Source organism: Peromyscus leucopus, chromosome 1 (assembly GCF_004664715.2).
Source record: "Peromyscus leucopus breed LL Stock chromosome 1, UCI_PerLeu_2.1, whole genome shotgun sequence".
Classification (NCBI taxonomy): Eukaryota; Metazoa; Chordata; class Mammalia; order Rodentia; family Cricetidae; genus Peromyscus; species Peromyscus leucopus.
The window spans coordinates 134,569,284-134,593,698 of record NC_051063.1 but is presented as its reverse complement, the minus strand read 5'-3'; the positions used below and the strand labels follow the sequence as shown (position 1 = coordinate 134,593,698).

Here is a 24,415-nt window from a genome sequence, read left to right as displayed (position 1 = left end):
TGCTTCTCCAGCCCCGCAAAGGTAGGCCCTTTGAAACACAAATCCAGAGAGCAGTTCCAGCAAAATTAAGATAGTCCAGGATGGGACCATCTTCATCAATTTTTTAAAAACAAGCAGGTTGGGGTACCCTCAGAGCCCTGTCCTTTCCACTTTTTTTCCCCAGATAGCTGAACCCCTAGAAAGGCTACTAGGGATTCCTGTTGCTAAACCAGTCTATTTGCTATAAAGGAAGGCATGTCTAAAATCTTCAGCTTTTCCTTAAAGTACTCAATTTTGTCCCCAGTTTTCTCAAACTATTGATATTCTGGGGCCTAGCTCACAGAACTGCAGAATGCCAGGTTATTCTGACACCATTTCTCAGCTTTCTGATTACATACATGCTATTTACCACTAGAGGCATGGATATAGGCAGAGCATGTGGCAGTCTGGAGTGCTTGCCTAACTGAGCCCTAGACTGGATCCCTGGCACCCCAATAAATAAAAGCAAATACACAAACAATACAACAGGCTCTTATGAATGTACACGAAAATAACCCGTGGCTCGGCCTTCTGGGTTCGACAGCAGGCCAAGCAGTTCACAGACCTCACACACACTCCTAAATCCAAAAAGTGCACCCTATGGCTGTGTCCATTCTAAGGCACCATTAGCTGCTCCTGATGAGCCAGCCTCCCCCAGGGGACATCAGTTATCAGAGAAGCCATGAGGCGGCCAAAGGCAAGGAAAGGCAACAGGATTAGGGACCAATCGTGATCAGAAAAAGCAAACTCCCCGACTCTATGCAAGAACAGCAGGCACCATCTAGTGTGGAAACAGATCACACTTCACAAGCTCACATCGAAAGGTGGGCAGTTTACCCGGAAGTCTGTGTGTGAGGAAACCAGGAAGAGTGATGGGTCTGTAACTGTCTGACCATTCTGAGCAGACACTGCATCTGAGTCACCTGCACTCTGTGGCAAGTGTTTATTTGTGCTTTGTATGCCAGCTTCTGGGGATGAGTGATGACCCAAACACCATACTCATAGTCAGGGCCCCAACCCCAGAGGCAAGAAAATAGCAATCTCCCTGGGTACCGCCAGCTTCGACTTCCACTGGCAGGTTGGAGAGAAGTCACTTTATTTCAAATGACCAGTGCTAAACAGTTAAGAAGCGATTAATCCCTATATAAATATAAAACTTCTAAAACGGAGGGAGAGAGAAAGGAGATATGTCCTTCCTATCTAACGGAAAGGGAAAAATGGAAAGCAGCTAAGAAGCTACATAACTAGGCTTTTCATGAGCCCAGAAACTTTCTCAGAACTCAGGAATTTAGGTCAATTCATTTCCTCTGTTCTTTCTTCCAGGCCCCATAGGTCTGTTAAGTCACTATAACATAATGCTTTAACTTGCTATATAGCAAAGCCCATTGTCCCTCAAGGACAAATCAAAATCCAAGACACTGACAAACACATTTAATTCTCAGAATTTAGTTTGGTGCTTGACTGTCCCTGTAAATGAGCATCCCCACTGTTCCTGAGGTCCTAGCACTTGACATATGTGCGCATCATCCACAAGCGGCTGCATCCATCAGGAGTCCAGAAGAAACCTTCTGACCTGAGCCAGGTACCTGGGCTGCAGGTAGTCGCCCAGCTCTTCCTTACTGGCCCACACATGGCGGGCCTTCTTCCCAGCCTGTGGGAAGTCTCCTGTGAGTAGCAGAGCTTTGAAGAAGAAGATTTTGACCCCAATGTCACTCTCTGTCCGAATTGCCTTGGGGAGTTTGAACTTGTAGTGGCCACAAGGTGCATTCCCTAGGAACTTGGCTTCCATGTTGTTTTCTGAAGAGAAAAGAAAGAATTGGAAGGTTAGGGTAGAGCCATCTGCTGCTTCACACAAATCACAGGAGGCTCAGAAAAGCCACTTCGAAGAGAGCTAAAGTGATTCCCCACCAGTGTGGCGGTCCCGAAAGGAGGCTCCTCGCCCTTGAACCCAATGTTTTCCAGCCCAGGTACCAGGCCACCTCTCTGGGCCTAGAAGTCCACGGTGCAGTTAACATGATCTAGGAGTCATAGCAGCTGGCTTCTGCACTCAGCCCTGTCACCAACTGCTGAAACAGGACCAAGAAACTTGGGATCTGCAGAGCCAAGCTCATCACCTCTAGGGGTCTCCAATTTGACTTTTAGGGGAGTGGGAATGAGGGAGCTCCTGAAGTAAAGTCTTGCTTTTCTTCAAGATGCTTAGATAGCTTAGACCCCTCTATGTAGCCCAGGCCACGAAGTGGTGATCTCACTTCTCAACCCGAATCTAGCATTTCAAAGATGGCAAAATGGAATGACTAAATGGCACCTGAAGAACAGAGAGCTAAACAGAAGCAACAGAGCTGGAAACCAACCTCAGTACTCACACCACAACTGATACTGTGACCCCAAGACTTAACACAAACTTCACATCTTCATAAAAAATTTGTTCACTTTGCATAATGCTTTCATGAACAATTTGTATTTTTTTAATTAAGATGTATTTTCAAATTTCTTCACTTAAAAAAGCAATACTGGTATTTTACATATCAAAAGGGGCCAGCCTTCCAAACAAAACAATTATAAAAAATTTATATTTGCCCACATACAACTCAAATCTTTCAGAGAAAAAATAAAACACACAAAGACAAAAACCTGCAAGGACAAAATTATAAACTTGAGCGGGTGTATTAGAGACACTGATGTTCCCAATGATCCTGAAGCAACCAGCTCCTGGGAGGGAGAGGCAAGAGAATCAGCAGTTGGAGGTCATCTTCAGCTATGCAGTGGGTTCGAGGCCAGTCCGGACTACAGGAGATCCTGTCTCAAAGAAGAACAGACAGCACATGCAACAAAGGACTAATATCTTAAGTACCAAGAAGCACTCGGGAGCCAAGCATTGTGGCACACGCCTCCCATCTTCAGCACTGTGGAGAAACGAAACACAGGACAAGGGAGATGGCTCAGTGGGGACAGGTATTTACCACCAAGTCTGACGACTTGAGTAAGATCAATGGGACCCACAGAGTGGACAGAACCAACCTCACAAGTTGTTTCCTCACACTCATGCCATGCATATCATGTGCAGACCACACACACACACACACACACACACACACACACACACACACACAAATAAAAGTAATTTTAGGCTAGCCGGCAGTGGCACACACCTTTAATCCCAGCACTCGGGAGGCAGAGGCAGGCGGATCTCTGTGAGTTCGAGGCCAGCCTGGTCTACAGAGAGAGATCCAGGACAGGTACCAAAACTACACAGGGAAACCCTGTCTTGAAAAAAAAAAAAATTTAAAATCTTTAATGAAAAATAGTCATGTTCTTGAATATATACAGAAAATTTCTAAAAGAATGCAAGAGAAAAAAACTGTTAGTAAGCATTACCTCTAAGAAGGAAAAAATACTTCTCATATCACACTTAGATACTGATAATCATTAAACATATGCATGAATTAGTGTCCTAAAGCTTAGCAAAACATTACTAGCACCAGATGAATTTACATATAATGTGCATTCACATGCTATACTAAGTATCTGAGTAGGTATCTGGGAGAGGTGGGATTATATTGGTATATTTCTTTATACTTTCCTCAACTCTCCAAACTTAATTGAATAAAGCATATTATTTTTCTATAATCTGGAAAACACTGATTAAAATATTATCAAGTCAAAAAATAAAAACATTTTACTACAAACAAAAATGAGGAATCTGAGCAGACAGCTCACAGAAATAAGATATACACTGAGTGTCTTAGCTGGAGTTTCTATTGCTTCTATGAAACACCATGACCAAAGAGCAGTTTGGGGAGGAAAGGACTTATTTGGCTTATACTTCCTGATCATAGTCCTTCATTGGAGGAAGCCAGGGCAGGAACTCAAACAGGGCAGGAACCTGGAGGCAGAAGCTGATGCAGAGGCCACAGAGGGGAGCTGCTTACTGGCTTGCTTCCCCTGGCTTGCTCAGTCTGCTTTCTTATAGAATCCAGGACCACCAGCCCAGAGATAACACCACCCACCATGGACTGGGCTTTCCCACATTGATCACTAATTGAGAGAATGCCTTCCAGCTGGATCTCATGGAGGCATTTCCTCAACTGAGGCTCCTTTCTCTCTGATGACTCTAGCTTGTGTCAAGTTGACATATAAGAGCAGCCAGTACACTGAGCATATGAAAAAGATGGTCAGTCTCAATAGCAAAGAGGTAAATACTAATTCAAGAGAGATTGTTTCTACTAACTGCACAGCTACAAACTAAAATCAGGTCTATTTCATATGCTGGTGAGGTAAGCAGGCATTACCAAAGAGTTCCAGAAGATGCCATCATCTCACACTGGAACCAAGCAGGGATATTTCCCAAGTCCTCCCGCGTGCATTATTCCTCAAGTCCTCTTGTGTGCACACCTTTGACCTGGCAATCCCACCTCTAGAAAATCCATCTTGCAAAAGTGTGGAGCCAGTGGGAAAGGAATGTATTTTCCCTTTTCTTAGATAAGTATTGTGTAAACTTTCTTTGCTATTCTATTTTTAAATTTGCTACTTTACTAACTTTGTCATAAATTTATTTGCCATCAATATATATTTTATTTAAAATTTATTAAATGTAAATATACCTGTTGGTATCCTTTTTAATTTCCTTAACCATTTATTCAATAGGAATGTTAAAAGAAAGCACGGTGCCAAGGAAGAACCCCTTTCCACAAGGCACAGGGAAGGTAGAGCTGAGCAAGCATTGGTCATGCACACTCGTGTGAGGAACCCTGCGAAGGTGTACCCAAAGACCTTGGCACAAGACACAACTGTCAATTCCTGCGACGGCTGGAAGACTGACAGAAGCAGAGCCCCCACGTTCCACTGTAGCTGGCGGCCTCTCTCGCTGGCTAACGCAGCCCCTAGTGAGAAAGGACCAAGGGCATACGAACCTCTGACATCTTCTAGGAGCACCTACGCTGGTGGCAGAGCCAGTCAAGTGGCTAGATGCCTACACTATTACCAAATCCACTTATCCAACACCAACAAGTGTCCACTACTGCCAGGTACTGCTGAGAACTCACAAAGAGCAATAGTCTGCCCTGACCTTCAGGGAACTCCCAATTCTAGCTAGCACAAAATGTGTAAATAAACCATATGGTGCAATGGCATGAGAGAAAGAACATATTCTCCACTTCAACATAAGCAGCCATGGAGCAGGCAGAGTGCCCAATTCATCACTGCGACCCACTGCCAGGCAGGCCTGGAAAACAGCAGGCACAGAAAGTGTTTGCTGCATAAACTGCTTGCACAAGCGAGAGCTTGAGGAGCTCTTGACCTGGAGACAGCACTTTCCTAAAGGGAGAGTGCATGCCCCACAGTACAGATGCATGAAAATCCACTAACTGGAGAAACACAAAGGCTCTGCTGGGTTAGAACCCAGATAATAGAAAACTCACTAAGAGCTGCAGAGACTGGGACCAGAATAAGAATCTGGAAGCTATGTGTGGGTACTCACATATTTATGGAAAACACTTGAGAATTCTGTGCAAGGAAGTGACAAGGGATTTTATTCAGAAACCATACGTCAGTAACACTGGAGAATATGAAACAAAAGTGAGGAGGAACTTTTTTGGCATTCCCAATATAGTGTTTCTCAACCACGCTAATTTTGCTCTCTGGGTAGTATCTGGCAATGTGTAGAGACATTTTTTGCTTGTCACACTGGGGGTAGGGTTGGGAGTGGGAATGAAATATTGCTACTGGCAACTAGTGAGTAGAGGCCAAAGATGCTAAACAAACACCTTATAATACACAGAAGAGCCTCTCACAAAGAATTAGCTAGCCCCAAACATTAACAGTACCATAGTCTAGTGAGAAGTGAAGGATATCAGAGCTAAAACTGAAAATAAAGACAGGATGATTTGGAACAGACCAAGTAAGACACAAAGATACATACATCAGAATGAGGTCAGCCGGGCAGTGGTGGCTCACGCCTTTAATCCCAGCACTCGGGAGGCAGAGCCAGGCAGATCTTTGTGAGTTCGAGGCCAGCCTGGTCTACAGAGCGAGATCCAGGAAAGGCGCAAAGCTACACAGAGAAACCTTGTCTCAAAAAACAAAAAATAAATAAATAAACAAACAAACAGAATGAGGTCAAGAGTAATGCTGAGGTTTCGAGCTGAACCAGCGGATAAACCATGCTACCAAGAAGCAGTGTTGGGAATACAAGTCAGTGGCCATAGTCTCAATCTCTAGTACTGAGAAACAAAACTTGTATTTCCTGAGTGTAAGAATTCTGATTACCTGGCCTGGGCAGCACAACAGAGCTAATCACGTTGGCGGAGGTACAGGTGAGCCAGCCCGGAAGTTGTGAGCATGGGAGAGCTGTCCCCATTACTCATCTGTCATGTGACGGCATGGGTGGAGGAGAGATGCCCCTTCCCCCATCAACGCATAGACAGGTGGGAGAGCTGGCCCTGAGGTCAGAGGGTGGGAGAGCTGGCCCTGCCCACTGCCAGCGCCAACGTTCGGGAGAGCAGGCCCTGCCCCTCTCGTGGGCAGCACAATAGCGCCAGCCCCACTGGCAGAGGTGTGGGTGAGCCAGTTCCGATATTGTGAGCATGGAAGAGCTGTCCCCATACTTACCTGTCACCAGGCAGCATGGGCAGGAGAGAGATACACACCCCAAAATGCCTGAGGCGGGTGGGAGAGCCGGCCCTGAGGTCAGAAGAGTTGAAGAACTAGCCCTGCCTCTCATCAGCTGCAGCACTAGAGTGGCCCCTACACCTCCACTGGGCAACACAGTGGAGCTGGTCCTGAAGGTGTAAATGTGGGAGAGCTGACCCTGAAGACAGGAAAGCAGAACTTGCCCTGGCCCTTGCACATCACTGCAAGGGGTGATTTCGCCAAGGCAACGCAGGCAAACTTACCCTGGTGGTGAGGATAAAGGAGAGCTGGCAGGCTGACCAACCCTGCAACTACCCAGAACCAGGGTTATGAGTTGGCCTACCACAACATCCACCCCATCTGCGATCTGAAGGGATTGGACCTGCAGACTCAAAGCGGCAGGATCTCCACAACACAAGGCAACAGCAGGATAACCAAGAGGAGTTCCAGTGAGGGCCCAGCATCGATAGTGTAGTCCCCAACCAGACCAATGCTCTCTGTAATGAACACTTGCAAGTAAAGATACATGAACAAAAGGGGTTACTGCATGACTCACGGTGTCACACTGCAGCTTCCAGGACAAGACTGACTTTACCTTCTCTTTTTTTCTCTTAAATTTAATTTTATTTTATTTAGGGTACAGAGGTTGCAAGGGTCGAGGGTCGATACAAAGGGACGAGGAAATGAATGGGATAGAGGTATATGATATGAAAGACACAAAGAATAAATAAAAAGGAAAAAAAGAATTCTGATTAATATAATCATAGCTAAGTGGTTAAGGCAATGAACTAGAAATCCATCTCCCAGCACAGGAATGAACTTGCCAACTAAGGATTGAGTGTTGTGGCTCAAACATATAATCTCAGCACTCAGGAGGTGAAGGCAAGAGGATTACAAGTTCAAGGTCATCCTCAAGTACATCTAAAGCAAGTTCAAAGCTAGCCTGGGCTACCAAAAAAAGAAAGAGAATAGGGAAGGAGGAGAGAAGAAGGAAGGGGAAGGGAAGGAGGGCTGAAAATTGTGTTTAATGCACTAAAATCTCAATGCATTAAAATAAAGCACTCACTGGTTCTAAGGGAAATCCTTGCCAGAATTTTGTTTCTTTGGTTTTGGGGTTGTCTTTTTGTGGGAAATGAGGGGGTCAGACAGGGTCTCGCTATGTAGCTCTAGCTGTCCTTGAACTCACAGAGACGCCCACACACCTCTGCTTCCGAAGTGCTGGGAATTTTATTGACCCATGTCCATTAAACTTCTTACTCTCTATCCTTATGCCCAAACTCAGTCAACCTGGAATGAACCTGGAGGGTTCAGAAGTTAAAGAAGTTACCTGAGAGGGTGGCCAGGATTCGCTCAGCTGTCCCTCGAAGGGTCTCCCCAGGCTGCCACTCTACTTGAGGGAGCATCCAAAAATCCTGGTCCCCAAGCTTCTCTCTGACTAAGAGGACCAGGTTCCTGTCTAGCTTACGATGCAAGGAGGTTCGGTCATTCTTTTTATCAGCTTCTACAAGAGGGAGGATTAGAAGAGAGAGAAAAATAAAAAAGACTGTGATCCACCAAAACCGAGGATTTCGAATTTTAGAGCCTTCCTTTGGGGACAACCTCAAGCCCTGTCCTCTAAGAACTTTTAGCCAAAGCATAATCCTAACTTAAACTGACAGGTGAGAATTGGAACCAGAGCTGAACTTCTCAAATACACTTAAAGCCTTTGGAAAAGAAGCGATGCCTGTAACAATTCAAACATAAGAACTGAAGTACAGCTCGGAGGCAGTGCACTTCCCTTGTAAGCACGAGGCTCTGGGTTCAGTCCTCAGCAACACACACACACACACACACACACACACACACACACACACACACACTTCAAGGAAAAAAAACAAAACAAACAAAAAACCCTGCCCCATTGGATTTAACATTATTGCTGAGATCTAACTAACTCCTACTCTCTGTGTTCTTTAGTCATCATCCTTGAAACAAGGGCAATTTAGAGGTAAAACTCAAACAGTAACTGCGAGCTTTAACAGAAAGAGAAAGACATCTACTCCCCCTGAAAATAGCTTAAGTCTTTTAAAAATGGTGTTAGGGAGATATAAGGAATAGGGGGGAAATGTTATTTTCCTGAAAACTGTTTAAGTGTTATTGAAATACAAAGAAGGAGTGAGGCAATTGTCCTTCGTTTGGAAATCAGAATAGCCCACTTTCCCTTCCTTGTGGCTGGCCTAGGAGGTCACACACCTGTTACTCGAGCTCCAGGTTTGAACTGGAGGAATGCCTGCTCCCACATATCTTCTAAGTCTTGTGCAAGTGTGATGCCCTGCTCATCTTGGTCATCATCGTAAAGGTCGGCTTTCTTCTTTGCCAGTCGCTTAGCTTCATCCAGAGCACGAAGCTCGTGGTCTGAATACAGGCTTCTCTCTGTCTCCACCTGGAGAATTTAAAAGGAAGAAAAGAAGGAAAGAAAAAAGCTACCGCATCCTTGACAGGCTTGGGAGCACATCACATAATACACTCAGAAATATAATCAAAACACTGTACAGATGTAAAGAAGAAAAAGGGCCACTGGGCTGTAAGCTTGAGTGAAATTTGCCAAAATGTCAGAATGTGATTAGAGATCAAGACTGCCAGGAAGAACAGAGGGGTGGCATGGCACAGTGGACCCCTTCCTACACTCTAGGTCTATTGGTCTCTGATCAGCATCTCTTCAAGCACTTTCCTGCTTTGAAGACATTGCAACATCCCTTCTTCCTAGAATATCTCCCCTCACACTATTTCTCCCAGATTTCTACTCATCCTTCTGATTTCAACTTAAATACCACTTTCTCCGGAAGCCATTCTGGATACTTCTCATGAAAATCAAACCTATGTGGTTCTTCGTAAAACTCTAGTACTCTGTTTTGTTTACCAAAGTCTGTAATTAGTCATATGAGTGGTTACTGACTGCACCCCTAATTCCAGTACAGGAAACTCTCTGGGAACCAGAGCTATGTGCCTATCTTATCCACAACTGCGTATCTATCACTTTGCACAGTGATACACAGTATGAGCTATGAATACCTGTAAGGTGAGAAAAAAAAGATGAATAAATTGAGCAAAAAGCACCGAAAAAGAGTTTACAGTTAGTATTCCCAAGACAAAAGTCCCTCGGAGTACAGGGACAGGTAAGCTCTTTCATCACTATCTACAGAGACTTAACACCCTGACAGCAACTACACTTGGGGTTTTGCCCATATTTCCTCACTTGCCCTTCACAGACATTGCTCCCCGAGGTAAAAAAACAAAGCCAACTTTACCACATGCATCTTAAGGATGTGCCCACTGCCTCCAAGGCTTTCTTCCTATAACACACCACATCACAAAGACTTTCCTGTAATCTGTCAGCTCCTAAATTACAGGAAGTGAGCGATTCCTGTTCACCACCAGATCCCTACTGTGTTGAATGCACAAGAAGGAAACTATCCACACAGTGTGCCCAAGCGAAAACGAGTCAATTCAGTTAAACTTGGTTGAAGACCCGCTATATACTAACCCAACTCATCAAGGTAACTTCCATCCTGCAGATGTCACTAAGGATCGAGAGGTGCAATGATTTGCTCAAGGTCACCCGGAGCACCAGAGTCACCACGGAATCAAGGCCCACTTGGTACTGCTGCTTCCCTCCACCGCACCCCGAAGCCCGCGCCTGCCTCACCTTCTGTAGTAGTTCCGCCATCTCTTTCTGCAATGGGGTGAGCGGCTTGGTGATCAGCGGCGGCCGCTGCAGACACAAAGCGCCCAACAAGCGCCATGGAGACCGGCTGCCCGAGGGCGCAGCCTCAAGGGACAGGCCTCGAAAAGGCGGGCTCCCTGCCCAGAGACTGTCGAGACGCCGCCAGCCCCTAGCCACCCCGAACAGAGTACGCCCCATGGGCGCCGCCATCTTCCTGCCTTCCCACAAGGAGCCGCGGCTCCCGGCGGGGCCCTCAGCCAACCCCACGTTCCCAGGAGGCAACGCGGGCCGGCGCGGGGGCGGGGCTACCTTTTAGAACGAACCATTGCAATTGGGAGAGGGAGGTGCATTCTCGTGTTAGACCGTTAGACAGGGGGAGAGTCCCGTGTAGATGATTTTATAGAGCATTTAAACTTCAACAAAAATACTCAAAGTACCATTTGAGAGCAATCGGGTGACTCCTCTTCTGTGTCCTCCCCCACAGGGGCTCATGGTGCTGACTCCAGCTAGGCCGGGCGCGGCGGACGGGAGCTGACGAGAGTCAATTTCAGTCATGCAGGTTGTAAGGAACACCGGATCGTGGCTCTTGCGGTCTTGGGCTGGACCTGGGATGACCAGGTAAAAGTTGCCCTTTCGAGCCCCACGGCCCCTCCTCTCGTGCCTGCCCGCCTGCCTCCCAGTGCTATGTGGGCCCCCCTTGAGCCCCCAAAGGACCGTTAAGCCAGTCCCTCACCGAGCTCTCCTTTGCAGGCTTGTGGCCGTTGCCCCAGCTCAGACTATCCACACCGGAGCCCCGAGGTTAGAAGACCAGGCTGCCCAGCAGAAGATTCAGAAGGAAGCGGCTCCGAGCCCCTTCAGGTGAGGGCTGAGTGGGTCCAGGACTCTGGAAACTTGGATCCTGTGACTTCTGCCCGTGACCCTCCAGAGTCAGAAAAAGTCAATGTCTGTCTTTTGCCGTCTGTGGGAGTTCATGCAAACCAGTCTTTGAGCCTTCGCGCTCTCAAAGTGAAGATAATGCTTAGAGAGGTTGTTGATGAAGATAGAAGAACGAACCGTGCATAAAGTAGCTGTGGAGTTAGCAACTGTTGGCTGAGCGTCCTGCATACAAGTACCAGTTTTCTTTCCTTGTGAGATAGGCTTTAATTCCGACTCGCAACTTTCTCTTCCACCAACACAATATGACTTGAGGAACTACTCTAGCTGCATTTCTTAGAGTTGGTCAAAGGTCCAGCATTAGTTTTGTGCCTAGCCCTGGGAAGTGGCATTCTGCGTCCCACTAGTATAATTACTTCATATGCAGGCTGTATATACGTTCACTTACTTCACATCTATTTAACAGTTACTGAAAACCTACTACTGCCTCTTGAGTACCATGATAAGTACTGGAAATGCAAAAGGTTTATTCCTCCCCTGAAATAGTTCACAAACTCTCAAGGAAGACATATATGCAGATGTTTTAACCATAATCTGATCAGAATCATAGAGGTAAGAACTGGTTGGACATTTAAAAGACTAAGGCATTCCTGAGGAAACCAGGAAAGACTTAAGGTAGCCTGGAGTGCAACAGTGAACTGAATAGGAATTCAGCTGGGCAAGATCAGAGGCATCGTGACAGGCAAAGGCAACAGTCTGGAAAGGTAGGCTGTCCGAGAGAACATGGTGTGTGATGCCTCTAGAGGCCTATGAATGGTGAAGGGTTTCCCTGTCATCCTGGAGTTTTTACACTTTACCTGATACAGACAGTGAGGAGCTGCTGATGGAATTTAATCCAGGACTGTTGGAGTCATTCATTTGGCAATCCCAGGCACTATTGGGATTGTTAGAGTTACATCCCTGTTCCAACAGAAAAGACCCTATCCAGCAAGCAGGCAACCAAGCCTAGCCATATCTGTCCAGCTTTGGCAAGAGTTGATACCATTTTATTTATTTGTTTGTTTGTTTATTTGTTTGTTTGTTTGTTTTAGGATGGCCTTGCTGTGCAGCCCAGGTTAGCCTCAGATTCATAATCTTCTTAGCTTGGCCTTATGAGTGCCTGGATTACAAGAGTATACCCCAGCCCCAGCAATCTTGCTTACTCTTTAAAGAATTTTTGCCCACTGTGTTGATGTTAAGTTGTAGGAAGCAAGGCTGGAAGCTGAGAGGAGACTTGAAAGCAGTTATAAAGCAATAAAAATAGTCTAGGTAAAAGTGATGGTGTCTGGGACAGGATGGTATTTGATCCCTTTTGCCGGTATAGCCGTTGGTTTGGGTTTTGAGACAAGGTCTTGCAGTGTAGCCTAGGCTGGCCTGGAATGTGCAGCCATCCTCCTGCCTCAGTCTCCTGGGTGCTTGGGGTTACAGGCATTCTCCAACGCCCAGCTAAGGATCTGTTAATAAAAAATGTAAGAAAAAGAGAGGTGTGAAGGCTCAAATTTGGGCACTAACCAACTGAAAATATGAAATTGTTATACTAACAGAGACTGATGGAGCTTAGATCAGTGTGGTTAAGTTTGAGATGCCTTATACTTGCTTTGTGCAAGTATATAATAATGCAAGTATATATATAAAATAATAATGGCCTTGTGCAACCGTATATAATAAAAGAAAAAAATCTGAGACTCCTAGCATGGAAGTTGAGATGTAATAGAGACAGAGATTTGGGGAAAGGAAGACCCAGCGAAAGAGAGAACCTCCCCAAGACAGGTAGTAGGAAAGCCAGACGAGATTTTCTGTTTAGTGTGGCACAAAGTGGGGAATGCAGCTGTGTTCGGTACTGCAGAAAAGGTGGGTTGACAGGCAGAGGGCATGATTGCTCACTGCACTTAACAATATGGAGTGGGTTGGTGACCTTGACTACCGCCTTTCTGATGGAGAGGTCGGAAATAACTTCTAATTGGAGTGGGTTGGTTTCAAAGAGAATAAATAAACAAGTATCGTCATTCCTTTAAGGAGGCTTTGCTGTAAGGGAGACTAGAGAAGCTCTTGAGAACTTGGGCTTTAAAAGGTGGGGGGTTATTCTTTGTTCTTCTTGTTTAGATTTTATGTGTATGACGTGACAGTATGTCTTGCTTCCTGGAACCAGGGGGAAGACTGATCCTGAAGAGGGAGCATTGCAGGAAGTGTCCTTGTGGGACTAATAGGCAACTGGAACATTGTGAGAGGAGAGTCCTCAAAGGCCCTGGGCACAGATGTTTGGTGGTGGAAGCTGGAAGAAAGTCTAATTGATTCTAGTTCTCTGTAGAGGTCATCAGCTGGCCCCAAGGAAACAGGAAGGGGTTGGATGTTTAAAGAGACAAAAGGAAACGGAGAAGAGGCATCCTGGAGAATGGAAGGATAATTGAACTGAGAAGGGTTGTCAGGCATCTTGAGAGCTTGCTTGATGCTGGAAGGTCATTAAAACTAATCAGTGGTTCTTGGTAGGGACTTTCAGTCGTGTCTAAAAACCTCTAGTGGTCATAAATTAAGAGACAGAACCTGATGAATTAAAGCCAGGGATGCTACCAAGCACCCTACTGTTCACAGGACAGCCTGCTACAGCAGTGACTTATCCCAAAGGTCGGTCGAAAGCCCTGGAATGGAGACCAGACAGCCATGCAGTGCTTACACAGACTCAGGTTGTCTGGAGAGATGGATTTAACAAGAGCTGGGGTTTTGCCAGGAGAAAGTGATTAAGAAAGAAGGGAATTGAGACTAGGCTTTCATCCAGGTGGGGAAAGAAGTAGTACCTGAGGTGTATGGAGTGGTGGAGATCTGATGGGCTCATCAGGGTGCTGGCCCTGAAGATACTGAGGCTGACAATCGGGTGGTAGCCAGGGATGATGCTTGAAGCCAAGGTTATGCTGCATGTGCTGGCAATGATAATGGCTGGCTGTGACCCCACGACGTTCATAGCCAAGGTAGGACAGAGGGCAGATGATGATGGAAGAGGCAGGTTTAGAAATGGAAGTGCAGAACTTTTGGAGATCTTGCTAAAATCAACAGTTACAGAGAAGTAGTGCCAGAGGACACCGAGACCCAGCTATGGTTTTTGCAGTTTATTTCCATTTTTAAATAATTCTTTGAAATTAAAATACAGTCACATCATCCCCCCCCCCATTTCCTCCTTCTAATCCCTCCTTTATATCCCCATTTTCTCTCTCAAATTTATGGCCTCTTTTTTTTTTTAATTGTTGGAGGAGGTGTATTCCTAACTCATAAATAGGACCTGATCAGTCAGTGTAATGTTAAGTGTATGTATATGACTTCAGCGCTGACCACGTCATAGTGGATCACCAATCTGGTTGCTCTATTTCTCCCAGTCTTAGCATTCTTGAGTTGCCTGTATTTGCATTTTTAAAGATTATGCAATTAAGCCAGGCATGGTGGAGCACACCTTTGATCCAAGTACAGTGCAGGCAGAGGCAGGCAGATCCCTGTGGTTGAGGACAGCCTGATCTACATAGTGAGCCAGGCTAGCCAGAGCTATGTACCTGGTCTCAAAACAAACAAACAAACATCCCCACTTCATAAATGAACTACCTCACCACACCTCCCTGGTCTGAAAGTGGGGAGAAAGACTAGTTCCAGAAAGCTCTGTCTCTGCATTGTAGGGCCTTCCTCAGATGAGCCATTGCTCATTATGCCTTCAGCCTGGGAGAATCTTGTTTTGTTTTGTTTTGAGACTGACTCTTGCTGTGGAGCCCAGGATGACCAGGAACCCTGTCATCATCATAAGCTGCTCTTAAACTCATGGTGACCCTCCTGGCTAGGATTACAGGCATGCACTACCATGTCCAACTGAAACTGTTGGAAGTTTAGAGGCCTGATCTTGGCCATGCCCTAGATTAAATGACTCTGAGCTCCGGGTTTCAAAATCTTGCTATATGAAGGGGATGATTGTATCGGTTTTACTCAGATTTGCATTTGCTCACTCCCAAGTCAACATAGGGAACAAAAAAACAAAACAAAAGTCAGTGGGGAAATGATGATCATTGAAACAGTAATGTCATCTACAGGACTGGGATACTTTTCTTCTTAGTATAGAAACTGATAGGCCAGCCACCTACAGAGGCTGTGCGTCATCGCTAAAATCAGGCCCACAGGAGGGAATGCACTGTGCTGAGCTTTTGAAAATATCCCTAGAGAAGCAGATGGGCCCGGGGGTGCTTGAATGGTAGCGTATTTTCTAAAACGGATTTCAGCATAGTAGAAACATAGCGTGGGAGTGTGGGCACAAATCTGAGTCTGATTTAGGTGTGTGGGCACAATGAAACAGCAGGTTTACTCCCTCTGAAATGCTGAATGACAGTTACATGCGTGTTTAAGTTTTTAAAGAACAAAGCTTGGATCCAAGACCCGTCTCCCCAGTCCAAAGCCTAGCCTCCTTGCTGGCTCTATGCCTGTATGGACTTGAGTTTCCCACCTGAAGATGAAGACTATGTATGGCCGCAGGGAAATCCCACAAGCAAATCAGACTAGGGTAAAAAAGTTGTGAGCCCAGCACGGTGTCGAGGCCAGTGTTCCCAGCCCTGCAACACTGCAGTGTCCAGAAGGTGTGGGAAGGAACGGTGCAGAGAGCCTCCTCCAGAGCCAGACTCTTAAGTTTTCATTCTGGTTTATCTTAGTTAGGCTTTTTACTGAAGAGATACCATGACCACGGCAACTCTTACAAGGAAAACATTTCCTTGAGGTGGCGGCTTACAGTGTCAGAGGTTCAGTCCATTATCATCATGGTGGGGAGGAAGAGCTGAGACTCCTACATCTTGCAGGCAACAGGAAGTCGACTGAGAACACTGGGCGGTATCCCGAGCATAGGAAACCTCAAAGCCCACCCCCACAGTGACACAGGTCCTCCAACAAGGTCACGCCCATTCCAACAAAACCACACCTCCTAATAATGCCACTCCCTACGAGATTATGGGGGCCAATTACATTCAAACTACCACAGAGTTTGTGTTGTTTGATTTGGTGTATGGGGTGAGTGTTTGGGAAGTTTGGGGCCTTTAGGGCTTGGGGAGGGGGTGTTGCAGGGACTGTCTTACAGTATATCCTAAGCTGTGTGTATCCCAGGTTAGCCTCGGGTTCAGTTTGCCCTTCCCACCCTCCCCACCCTCCCTCCTTGCACACTTCCCCCACCACCACCTCCCCATGCTCGAGTCACAAGTGTGCATCACTATACTCAACCTATTTTGTTCTATTTTTAAGCATGTATGTATTTCTTTTGATTTAAAGAACAATTGGAAAATTAAAGCAAATGTTTCTTCTGATTGCAGCATTTACCCTCCAGCTCCAGGACAGGAAAGCTCTCTGCGGTGGGCAGGGATGAAATTTGAGGAGGTCCCAGTTGCACACATTAAAGCAACCCACAACAAGTAAGAAAGGGGGAGGCTGAGGGAGTCCCCTCTGAGCTGCCGTAGCCTTAACACTTCTTGGAGTAGAAGTCAGGGTGCCAGATGCTAGTATAGGGAAACCACTTTCTTTCTTTATGACGTGTACTTAACTTTCATAAAAATATCAAATCGATTTAGTACATTGTAATTTTAAGATTTTTTTCTGCCTTCTTGGGGTTCCTATGCATGAGTTAGAAGAACTGTATTAAAGGAAACAGTCCTGTTGTGAGAGAAGCGATATACAAATACATAATTTATTAGTAAACCAGCCGGAATATAAACTCCAGACAAGTGCGAGCCCTTTAGCCTTCTTACCTGAGTTCCTGTGCACCGGCCCTTCCCTCCCAGGACTAAGTGTCATGGTGAAGGAAAGCATCAAGACGAGAGCCCTTGTGTGCCTTACACGGGTGCCGAGCGGACTCCCGGCTACACAAGCATAGGGCATGGGTGACAGCTTCGCTGACCAAGTCCACTTGGAAGTGTGACCTGTGTATGGTCTCAGCCTGCCTGCCACACAGCTGGAGTATAGCACCAGAGACTATAGTCCTGGCCTAGAGTGTGTGGCACAGAGGTGCCACAGCAGTGTCCCCTTCTCCTCTTGAGCTAATATGCAGACATAACTTCTACGCTTCCTTTTGGTTGATGTGTCTATGACTTTTTCTTTTCTTTTGTTTTTTCTTTTTTCTTTTCTTTTTTTTTTTGGTTTTTCAAGATAGGGTTTCTCCGTGTAGTTTTTGGTGCCTGTCCTGGATCTAACACTGTAGATCAGGCTAGCCTCAAACTCACAGAGATCTTCCTGGCTCTGCCTCCCAAGTGCTGGGATTAAAGGCGTGCGCCACCACTGCCCGGCTTCTGTGGCCTTTTCAATCACCCTGTGTCAGAGTGTTTCTGTCCAGTGTAGGAATGTGAGAAGCCCTTGGAGAGGGTGACAACCATAACGAGGCCACAGCAGGTGTCGGGGCTGACCCTGCAGGTCTCTTGCACAGCATCCTCTTCTCTTCCCCTTCCCATGAGCACCCAGAAAGCTTTGCAGAAAGTGGGGTGATGGGGTGATAATAACCAAAAGGAAGACAGAAAGCACACCTTAGGATTTTCCTAAAGTCATTCTTAATTTACCCTTATAGAGCAAATTAGAAAAAAAAGTTTCACTTACTTAAAATAATTTTTGATCCCAGCATAGAGTTTCATAGCATTTAAATTATCCACTGTAATGATGTTGTCATGACAGATGTTTTGTGGGATTTTGTATGTGTCCTCCTTTTAGAGATAGACACTGCAATGGTAGATCTTAGATTCTCTTCAGAACAGTCTGCTGATGGGGAGATGGAAACAGGGTTTAGAGTTGGTTATTGCTGGAGCAGAGTGAGGCGACAGGTCTGGGCGTTTATTCATATACTCGTTTTTTAATTACTTTATTATAGTTTGGCTTCCTTGTTGGGGGTGAAGCATAATCATGCGGAGGTCAGAGAACAGTTTGCACCAATTCGTTCTCTCCTTCCACCATGTGGGTGCATCTGTAACCATTAAGCCATCCCTCACATACCGCTCTGTTCATTGTTATAATGGAGGCTACTTGGAACTTTCCATTGTTCTCTTAACAGCTGCCCAGTGTGAAACAGCTAGGTTTTTATAAAACACCAGACAGGGATATCAACCTCCAACATAACCGCTGCCTCGGGGAAGGCTGGAGGCAGAAGCGTGTCCTTCCATGTGTGATCTGTCAGCCTTCCTTGAACACGGGAGGGGCTAGCGACCTTTCTTATTCGGGCTCCTAAGGACTGTAGCGAGCTCCCTTCCTTCCCTGAGCGGGACTACAGCTATATGCCTCTTTTTCCAAGCACACAGATCCAGGTGGTGTCTGCCACTAACGTGCCGCTAGCCCGTACCTCCTGTGGCACAGAAGGCTTTCGAAATGCCAAGAAGGGCACAGGCATCGCAGCCCAGACGGCAGGCATTGCCGCGGCAGCGGTAAGTACCTGCCCACGTTGTCGTGCCTTCCCTGTGGCTGACGGTGGCCAGTGCCCAGCGCTCCCTGCACAGCAGATCAGAAGCGGGGAGGTCTTTGCCTGCCCCGTTAGATGTCCTGGTACTGCAGTTGCTTGAAGAAGCCTGTGTAGAAAAGGAGGAACCAGAGTCCTGAAGACTTAGGAATGAAAGCTCCTTCCATTAAAGACGGAGGGACAGTGTGGGGGTTGTATTTTATTCATGTCCTACAGCACAGGTCCCGAAGTGACTTTTTAGAGGCAAACTAATCAGCGTCATTTCAGATAGTTCCTTATTACTGTGTCTTCAGAAGCCCCTGCTCATCTACTCTTCAAGAGAACCAGATTGTGTGAGATTGGTCAAAGCCAAGCAGCCAGTTAGCTCCCTGATGTGAACCCAGATTGGCCTTGGACCAGAGCTGCATGTTTCCTGCTATAGCAGCGACCTCACAAATGTGTGTGCTCTGACAAACAGGAATGCTTCCTGAAGAAACACCTTGACCTTTACAGCGAGACTTAAAAAAACGATTGATTGCTATGTAGTAATGATCATCAAAACTCAGAAGGATGTAATTGCCCACCAGACAGAGGACATTCAGTTAAGAGAGATGTGTCAGTGTTGTGGGACCTCTGAGTGGTAGGTTTTGAGTGAGTTCTGGGTATTTTCCAGACCCCATAATCAATGTGTTTATAAACTGGACACATACTTAACTCTAAAGTTTCTAAATCCCACTTTAGAAGCGGGTGTTCAGGCTCAGCCTCTTCGGTCTGCGTTTGGAGGAAAATCAAGCAATATCTCCAAGTGCCCATTAGGTGGCGGTGTGGTTCTGTCACCTAAGTTCCGTGGCTGTCGGTCTGCCAGCCTCTATGGGTGTCCATCTCCACTATGGCCGTCAGCGCTTCCCTGCCTTCTGTGTCTCCTGCCTCCCCGTTTACTTCTGTTGTTGCCATTACCCTGTGTCTCCTGGAGACAGTAGCCAGAGGTTGGGGTGCAGCCATTCTGTCTCCGAGGCACTGACCACTTGTTTCTCTCCAGAAAGCCACAGGAAAGGGCGTGACCCACATCAGAGTTGTAGTGAAAGGCTTGGGACCAGGACGCTGGGTAAGTAACTAGGGTTCTCCACAGTGTGTGTGCATGTTTGTTAGAGCCAGGTGTGGAGAGTTGAATGTCCCCGTAGTGACCGTCCCCCTCAGTTCCTTTCTGTTGTTCCTGCGATCAGCTAAGCTCCTCAGCAAGCCTAGATCGTACAGTTTATCTCAACTTCTTGAGTACCTGCTGTGTGCCAGCCCTGGGAATGGAAAAGTGGTCTCTGGGGAACCATCACAGAGAGATCCTCAGCACAGACTAGTGGATGCAATGGAGAAGTGTAGACCTAGATGCTGGGGGCCCTCGGGGGTATTCTGAGACCAGTGGGGCTAGAAGGTAACATCTCTCTGACTTTACAAGAATGAGGCATTGGGGTGGGTGGGTGGGTGTGTCCTGGGAGAGGAAAAGAGCAGCTGGAGTGTGAGAGTCAAGCCTGTTCTCAGATGGTAAATCACAGGGTAGAGGCAGCCGTGGCTGGAATGTAGCTGTCAGCCCGTGAGCTTCCCTCCCTCCTGGAGCCCTATCTGAAGATGCTGGGTCCTCATCATTTTGGAGACCATACCATTCGCCTGTTTCTGATCCTTCCAGTCTGCCATCAAAGGACTGACCATGGGGGGTCTGGAAGTGATCTCAGTCACAGACAACACTCCCGTCCCTCACAATGGCTGCCGGCCCCGGAAGGCTCGAAGGCTGTGATGGGAAGGAAGCCTGCGCTGGAAAAGCTGACCTAAAGTCTACACTCCACGTGGATCCTGCAAAAGCCCACTGTGGGAGCTGCTGGAGCTGGCCGCTCTCAAGCCCTCCGGAGGGGAGTATTGTTCCAGCTTGCACCTGGAGCCGCAAGTGCCCTGGAGGGTCACCTCTCACGGACATGAAGGGGTGGGAACTAAAGTACAGCGTGGCTGTGCTCTGACAATAAAAGACTGTTCTGTGTCGTAGCTGTCAGTGTTTGTGCCCAGTGTTACAGACTTCTGAAAGACTGTGAGTGCAGTGTAACCCCGGGTGGAAGGGTTACAGTGTAAAGTGGTCTGCAGCCCACTGTGCCCCTTCTTTTCACACTGCCTTTAGAGCCTCTTAACCAAGGTGTCCAGATCTTGTCACAGCCAACAGCCGAGCCTTTGACCCAGCTGAGTGAGCTTTTTCCCATCCTCTGGAGTCTCTCAGATTCACAGGTGGAGGGCATGCTTGAAGTTAGCCCTAGCAGTGTGGGAGGGGGGAGGGGGGGGATGCTCTGAAGTTCAGATTTCCTGAGAGTGTCCATCCTTTATACTCTGGACTTCAGCAGTCCCCGAACGCAAGAGGAAGTCATCTCAAAAGCAGGCTGGTGGGGTTGTGTGAAACAGGATTTGCCAGGAAGAAGTTTGGAGAGTGGGGTTCTGAGAGCTGTGCTGGTGTAGAACCTAGATGGCACAGACAGATTGGCACAGCTCAGAACCCCCGGGCTGCCACTCCGCCAGTCATTCACCAGTGCCAGAGGCCAGGGCTCTGGAAACAGCAGCGCCACAGGGGAGATGCCTCTTCCTCTGCCCCTCCGCTGAGAGAGAGCATCACAGAAGCTCGAAGGAAATGCCCACAACACAGTCCCACTCCTCTAGACAGGGCTGCAGCGCAGCTGGGAAGGCCCACAGCTGCCCCTGGGTAGGCAGGAAGGACTATGTTGGAGCTGAAGGAAGGACAAGACTACCAACTTAGAGGAAATTAAGGAAAAATGTCTCCCTACTCCTTTTGATCCTTAGCAGGATGTGTGAGGGGTGTCCTGAGGTCAGTGACTTAGAAGGCTTCTTGTGTCAAAGCCACTGTGGGAGGAGGGCCAGCAGTTTAATATAACACTATCCAAACTGCATTAGGGAATCCCACTATGTGTAGCTCAGGCTGGCCTTGAACCTTCTGAGCGCTTGGTTTACAGTGTCATCACGCCTGACAGTATACACACACATACACACACACACACACACATACACACACACACGTATATGTATGTATACACATACACATACAGTTGCTGTGTGTGAACTGCCGCTATTTTGCTATTTTTTTATTGATGACAATAAAAGTGAAGATTTCAAATAAAATAGACTTGAAAAATGAGGCTTTTGAAGCCATTCTTCATGGTTTTCTGTGGTTTGGCCTTTATAAAGTGGAGAAGGGGCCTGAAGCAGCTGATTGTGGCTCAAGCAGAAACAGCAAAAATGTTTAGGAAAACAGCTGTGTGAAGGTTCTCTACAGCGGACTGGGCAGGCGGGGTGAGGGAGTGCTAGAAACTCGGGGGCCGGTGAGAACCCAGAGCAGCTTCCACCCTAGACCTGAGGTAGATCAGGTGAAGGAACTGTAGCCTGATGGGATCTGAGCCAAGGAGACAGATACTTCACAGGAGTCGCGACAGACAGGGACAAGAGGAAGTTCTCCAACAGCTTTGCTCCAGACACTGACTGGACTCCTGGTTGAACCCAACAGATAGCCAAAAGGCAGTAGTGTGGACCTAGGGAACTCAGGATAGAGCCAGAGGGTGCCATGATGAAAAGCAAGCCAACTACAAGTGAAGTCTTCTACTATATCCCACAGGTAATGGTGACTTTGAAGCCTGCCAGGGCTTCATGAGACATTGGATCAAATCAACCAAAGCCTTCTTGTCAAACCAGGCTTGAAGATCAGGCCCCAGGGTTCAGAAATGCAGCCCTGGCAGACTTAGCCTCGAGCTAGCCTTGTGGGGACCACTTTTTCCAAATGCTTCACCAGGAAATGAATTGGCTTTATTGTGGCAAATTGTTGAGTAGCAAGCAACACCCTCCTCTTTTTCCTGTATCATCTCAGTCTTCTGGACTTGGCTTCTCAAAGGCTGTTGTGTACCCCTTGCAGAAACCAAGGCCTCCTCTGCGAAAGGCTGGCCCGTCCAGGCAACTTTTGCTTCCTCATACTGGGCTGTTGCCACAGGCCTTTCTCACCATCAGCCCCTACCCAGAGGAGTGGTGAGCTGTGAATTTATCCTCCCATGCAGGGAAGAGGCCTAAGTTGTGTTGACATCCTCGGACCAGCAGGCCTTGGATACCTTCTATTATATAGCACTTAGAGATTTCCTCCTGAAGCCAGTGCCACAGGACTGGCAATGTAAGGATTCCTTTCCTCTCCTGTATACACGGAAAGAATGAAGTCTCTCCTTTCAGCATAGAGCGTGTTCATTTCTCTCAGCCAAGATACGGTCACTGCCAAAGGAAGCCTGTTTAACAGTGTGTCCCTGGCTGCTAGAATATCACTGGCTTTCCAGAAACCATCTGCCCCGATCCTGAATGACATGCCAACTTGAAAGAAGAAACAGAGAGAAAAGTACAAGAAAATGTATACCTTTCCCCCTCCAGGCTCTCTCTCTCTTTTTTTTTTTCTATTCTTTGTTAGGTTGTTTTTTGTTTTGTTTTTGTTTTTCGGGACAGGCTTTCCTCTGTGTAGCTTTGGAGCCTCTCCTGGAACTCACTCTGTAGACCAGGCTGGCCTCGAACTCACAGAGATCCACCTGCTTCTGCCTCCCAAGTGCTGGGATTAAAGGCGTGCGCCACCACCACCCAGCTCATTTTGCTTTTTTGAGACAGGGTCTCACCTTCCTTCCCCTCCCCTCCCCTGCAAAAAAAAGTCCAGGCTGGCTTTGAACTTGCTGTGCGGCTGAAGACAACACTGAATTCCTAATCTTCCTGTCTTAGAAGCATCCAAGTACTGGTTACTGATAGACGCCACCAGGCCCCACTTTTTTTGTTTACCTTTTTTTCCTAATTCGGAAAGACAGGTTGATATTTAAAAATTTGAATATTGCAGCCCCAAGTGATGGAGTGGTGTTCTAGTGTGCTTTCTGTTCCTGTGATAAACACCATGACCCAAAGAACCTGGGGAGAAAGGGATTCTTCTCTTACAGGTTACAGTCCATGAGTGAGGGAAGTCAGGGCAGGAACTCAAGCCAGGCAGGAACCTGAAGCAAGATTGCGGCTTCCTGGCTTTTCCCCAAGTTCATGTTCATTTCCCTTTCTTAGACAGCCCAGGCCCACCTGCCTCAGAATGCTCTTTCCACTTTCTACTTTCTAGGCCTTCCTATATCAATCAGCAGTCGAGAGAATGCCCCCTGCAGGCATGACCACAGGCCAACTTGATGGAGGAAATGTCTCAGTTAAGGGTCATCATCCAAGACTGTCAAGTTTAACAAGATTAGCCATCACAAGTGGACACCTGCCTTAGGGTTTTTATTGCTGTGAAGAGACACAATGACCACGGCAACTCTTATAAAAGAAACATTTAACTGGGGTGTCTTGCTTACAGTTTCAGGGGTTCAGTCCATTGTCATCATGACAGGGAGCATGGCGGCATGCAGGCAGATGTGGTGCTAGAGGAATAGCTGAGAGTCCTAAGTCTTGCAGGCAATAGGAAGTGACACTGTCATCCTGAGGGAAGCCTGAGCAAAAGTAATCTCAGTAACCCTCACAGGGACACACTTCCTCCATCAAGGCCATACCTCCCATTAGTGCCACTCCCCTTGAGGGGCATTTCCTTTCAAACCACCACAACACCCAATTTCTTTTACTAAAAGCAAAAACTATCCACTCGCCCAAACTGAGCTATGATAGGTTCTTCTACAGACACAGAGGCTAGACATAGGGAGCACAGAGGTCTGGTG

The 24,415-nt window shown here is 47.0% G+C and overlaps 2 protein-coding genes across 2 annotated transcripts; one reads left to right on the top strand and one right to left on the bottom strand.

The window, feature by feature from the left end:
* Nucleotides 1-1,358: 1,358 nt before the first annotated feature.
* Mrpl46 (mitochondrial ribosomal protein L46) lies at nucleotides 1,359-10,614 on the bottom strand. Its single transcript, XM_028879206.2, has 4 exons — nucleotides 10,331-10,614; nucleotides 8,878-9,067; nucleotides 7,973-8,146; nucleotides 1,359-1,815 (listed from the first exon to the last, which is right to left on the bottom strand). The coding sequence occupies exons 1-4, from the start codon at nucleotides 10,556-10,558 to the stop codon at nucleotides 1,565-1,567; spliced, it is 843 nt and encodes a 280-aa protein (XP_028735039.1). The 5' UTR covers nucleotides 10,559-10,614; the 3' UTR covers nucleotides 1,359-1,564.
* Nucleotides 10,615-10,671: 57 nt separating this feature from the next.
* Mrps11 (mitochondrial ribosomal protein S11) lies at nucleotides 10,672-20,702 on the top strand. Its single transcript, XM_028879207.2, has 6 exons — nucleotides 10,672-10,966; nucleotides 11,099-11,206; nucleotides 16,579-16,677; nucleotides 18,534-18,663; nucleotides 19,714-19,779; nucleotides 20,353-20,702. The coding sequence occupies exons 1-6, from the start codon at nucleotides 10,902-10,904 to the stop codon at nucleotides 20,458-20,460; spliced, it is 576 nt and encodes a 191-aa protein (XP_028735040.1). The 5' UTR covers nucleotides 10,672-10,901; the 3' UTR covers nucleotides 20,461-20,702.
* Nucleotides 20,703-24,415: the final 3,713 nt, after the last annotated feature.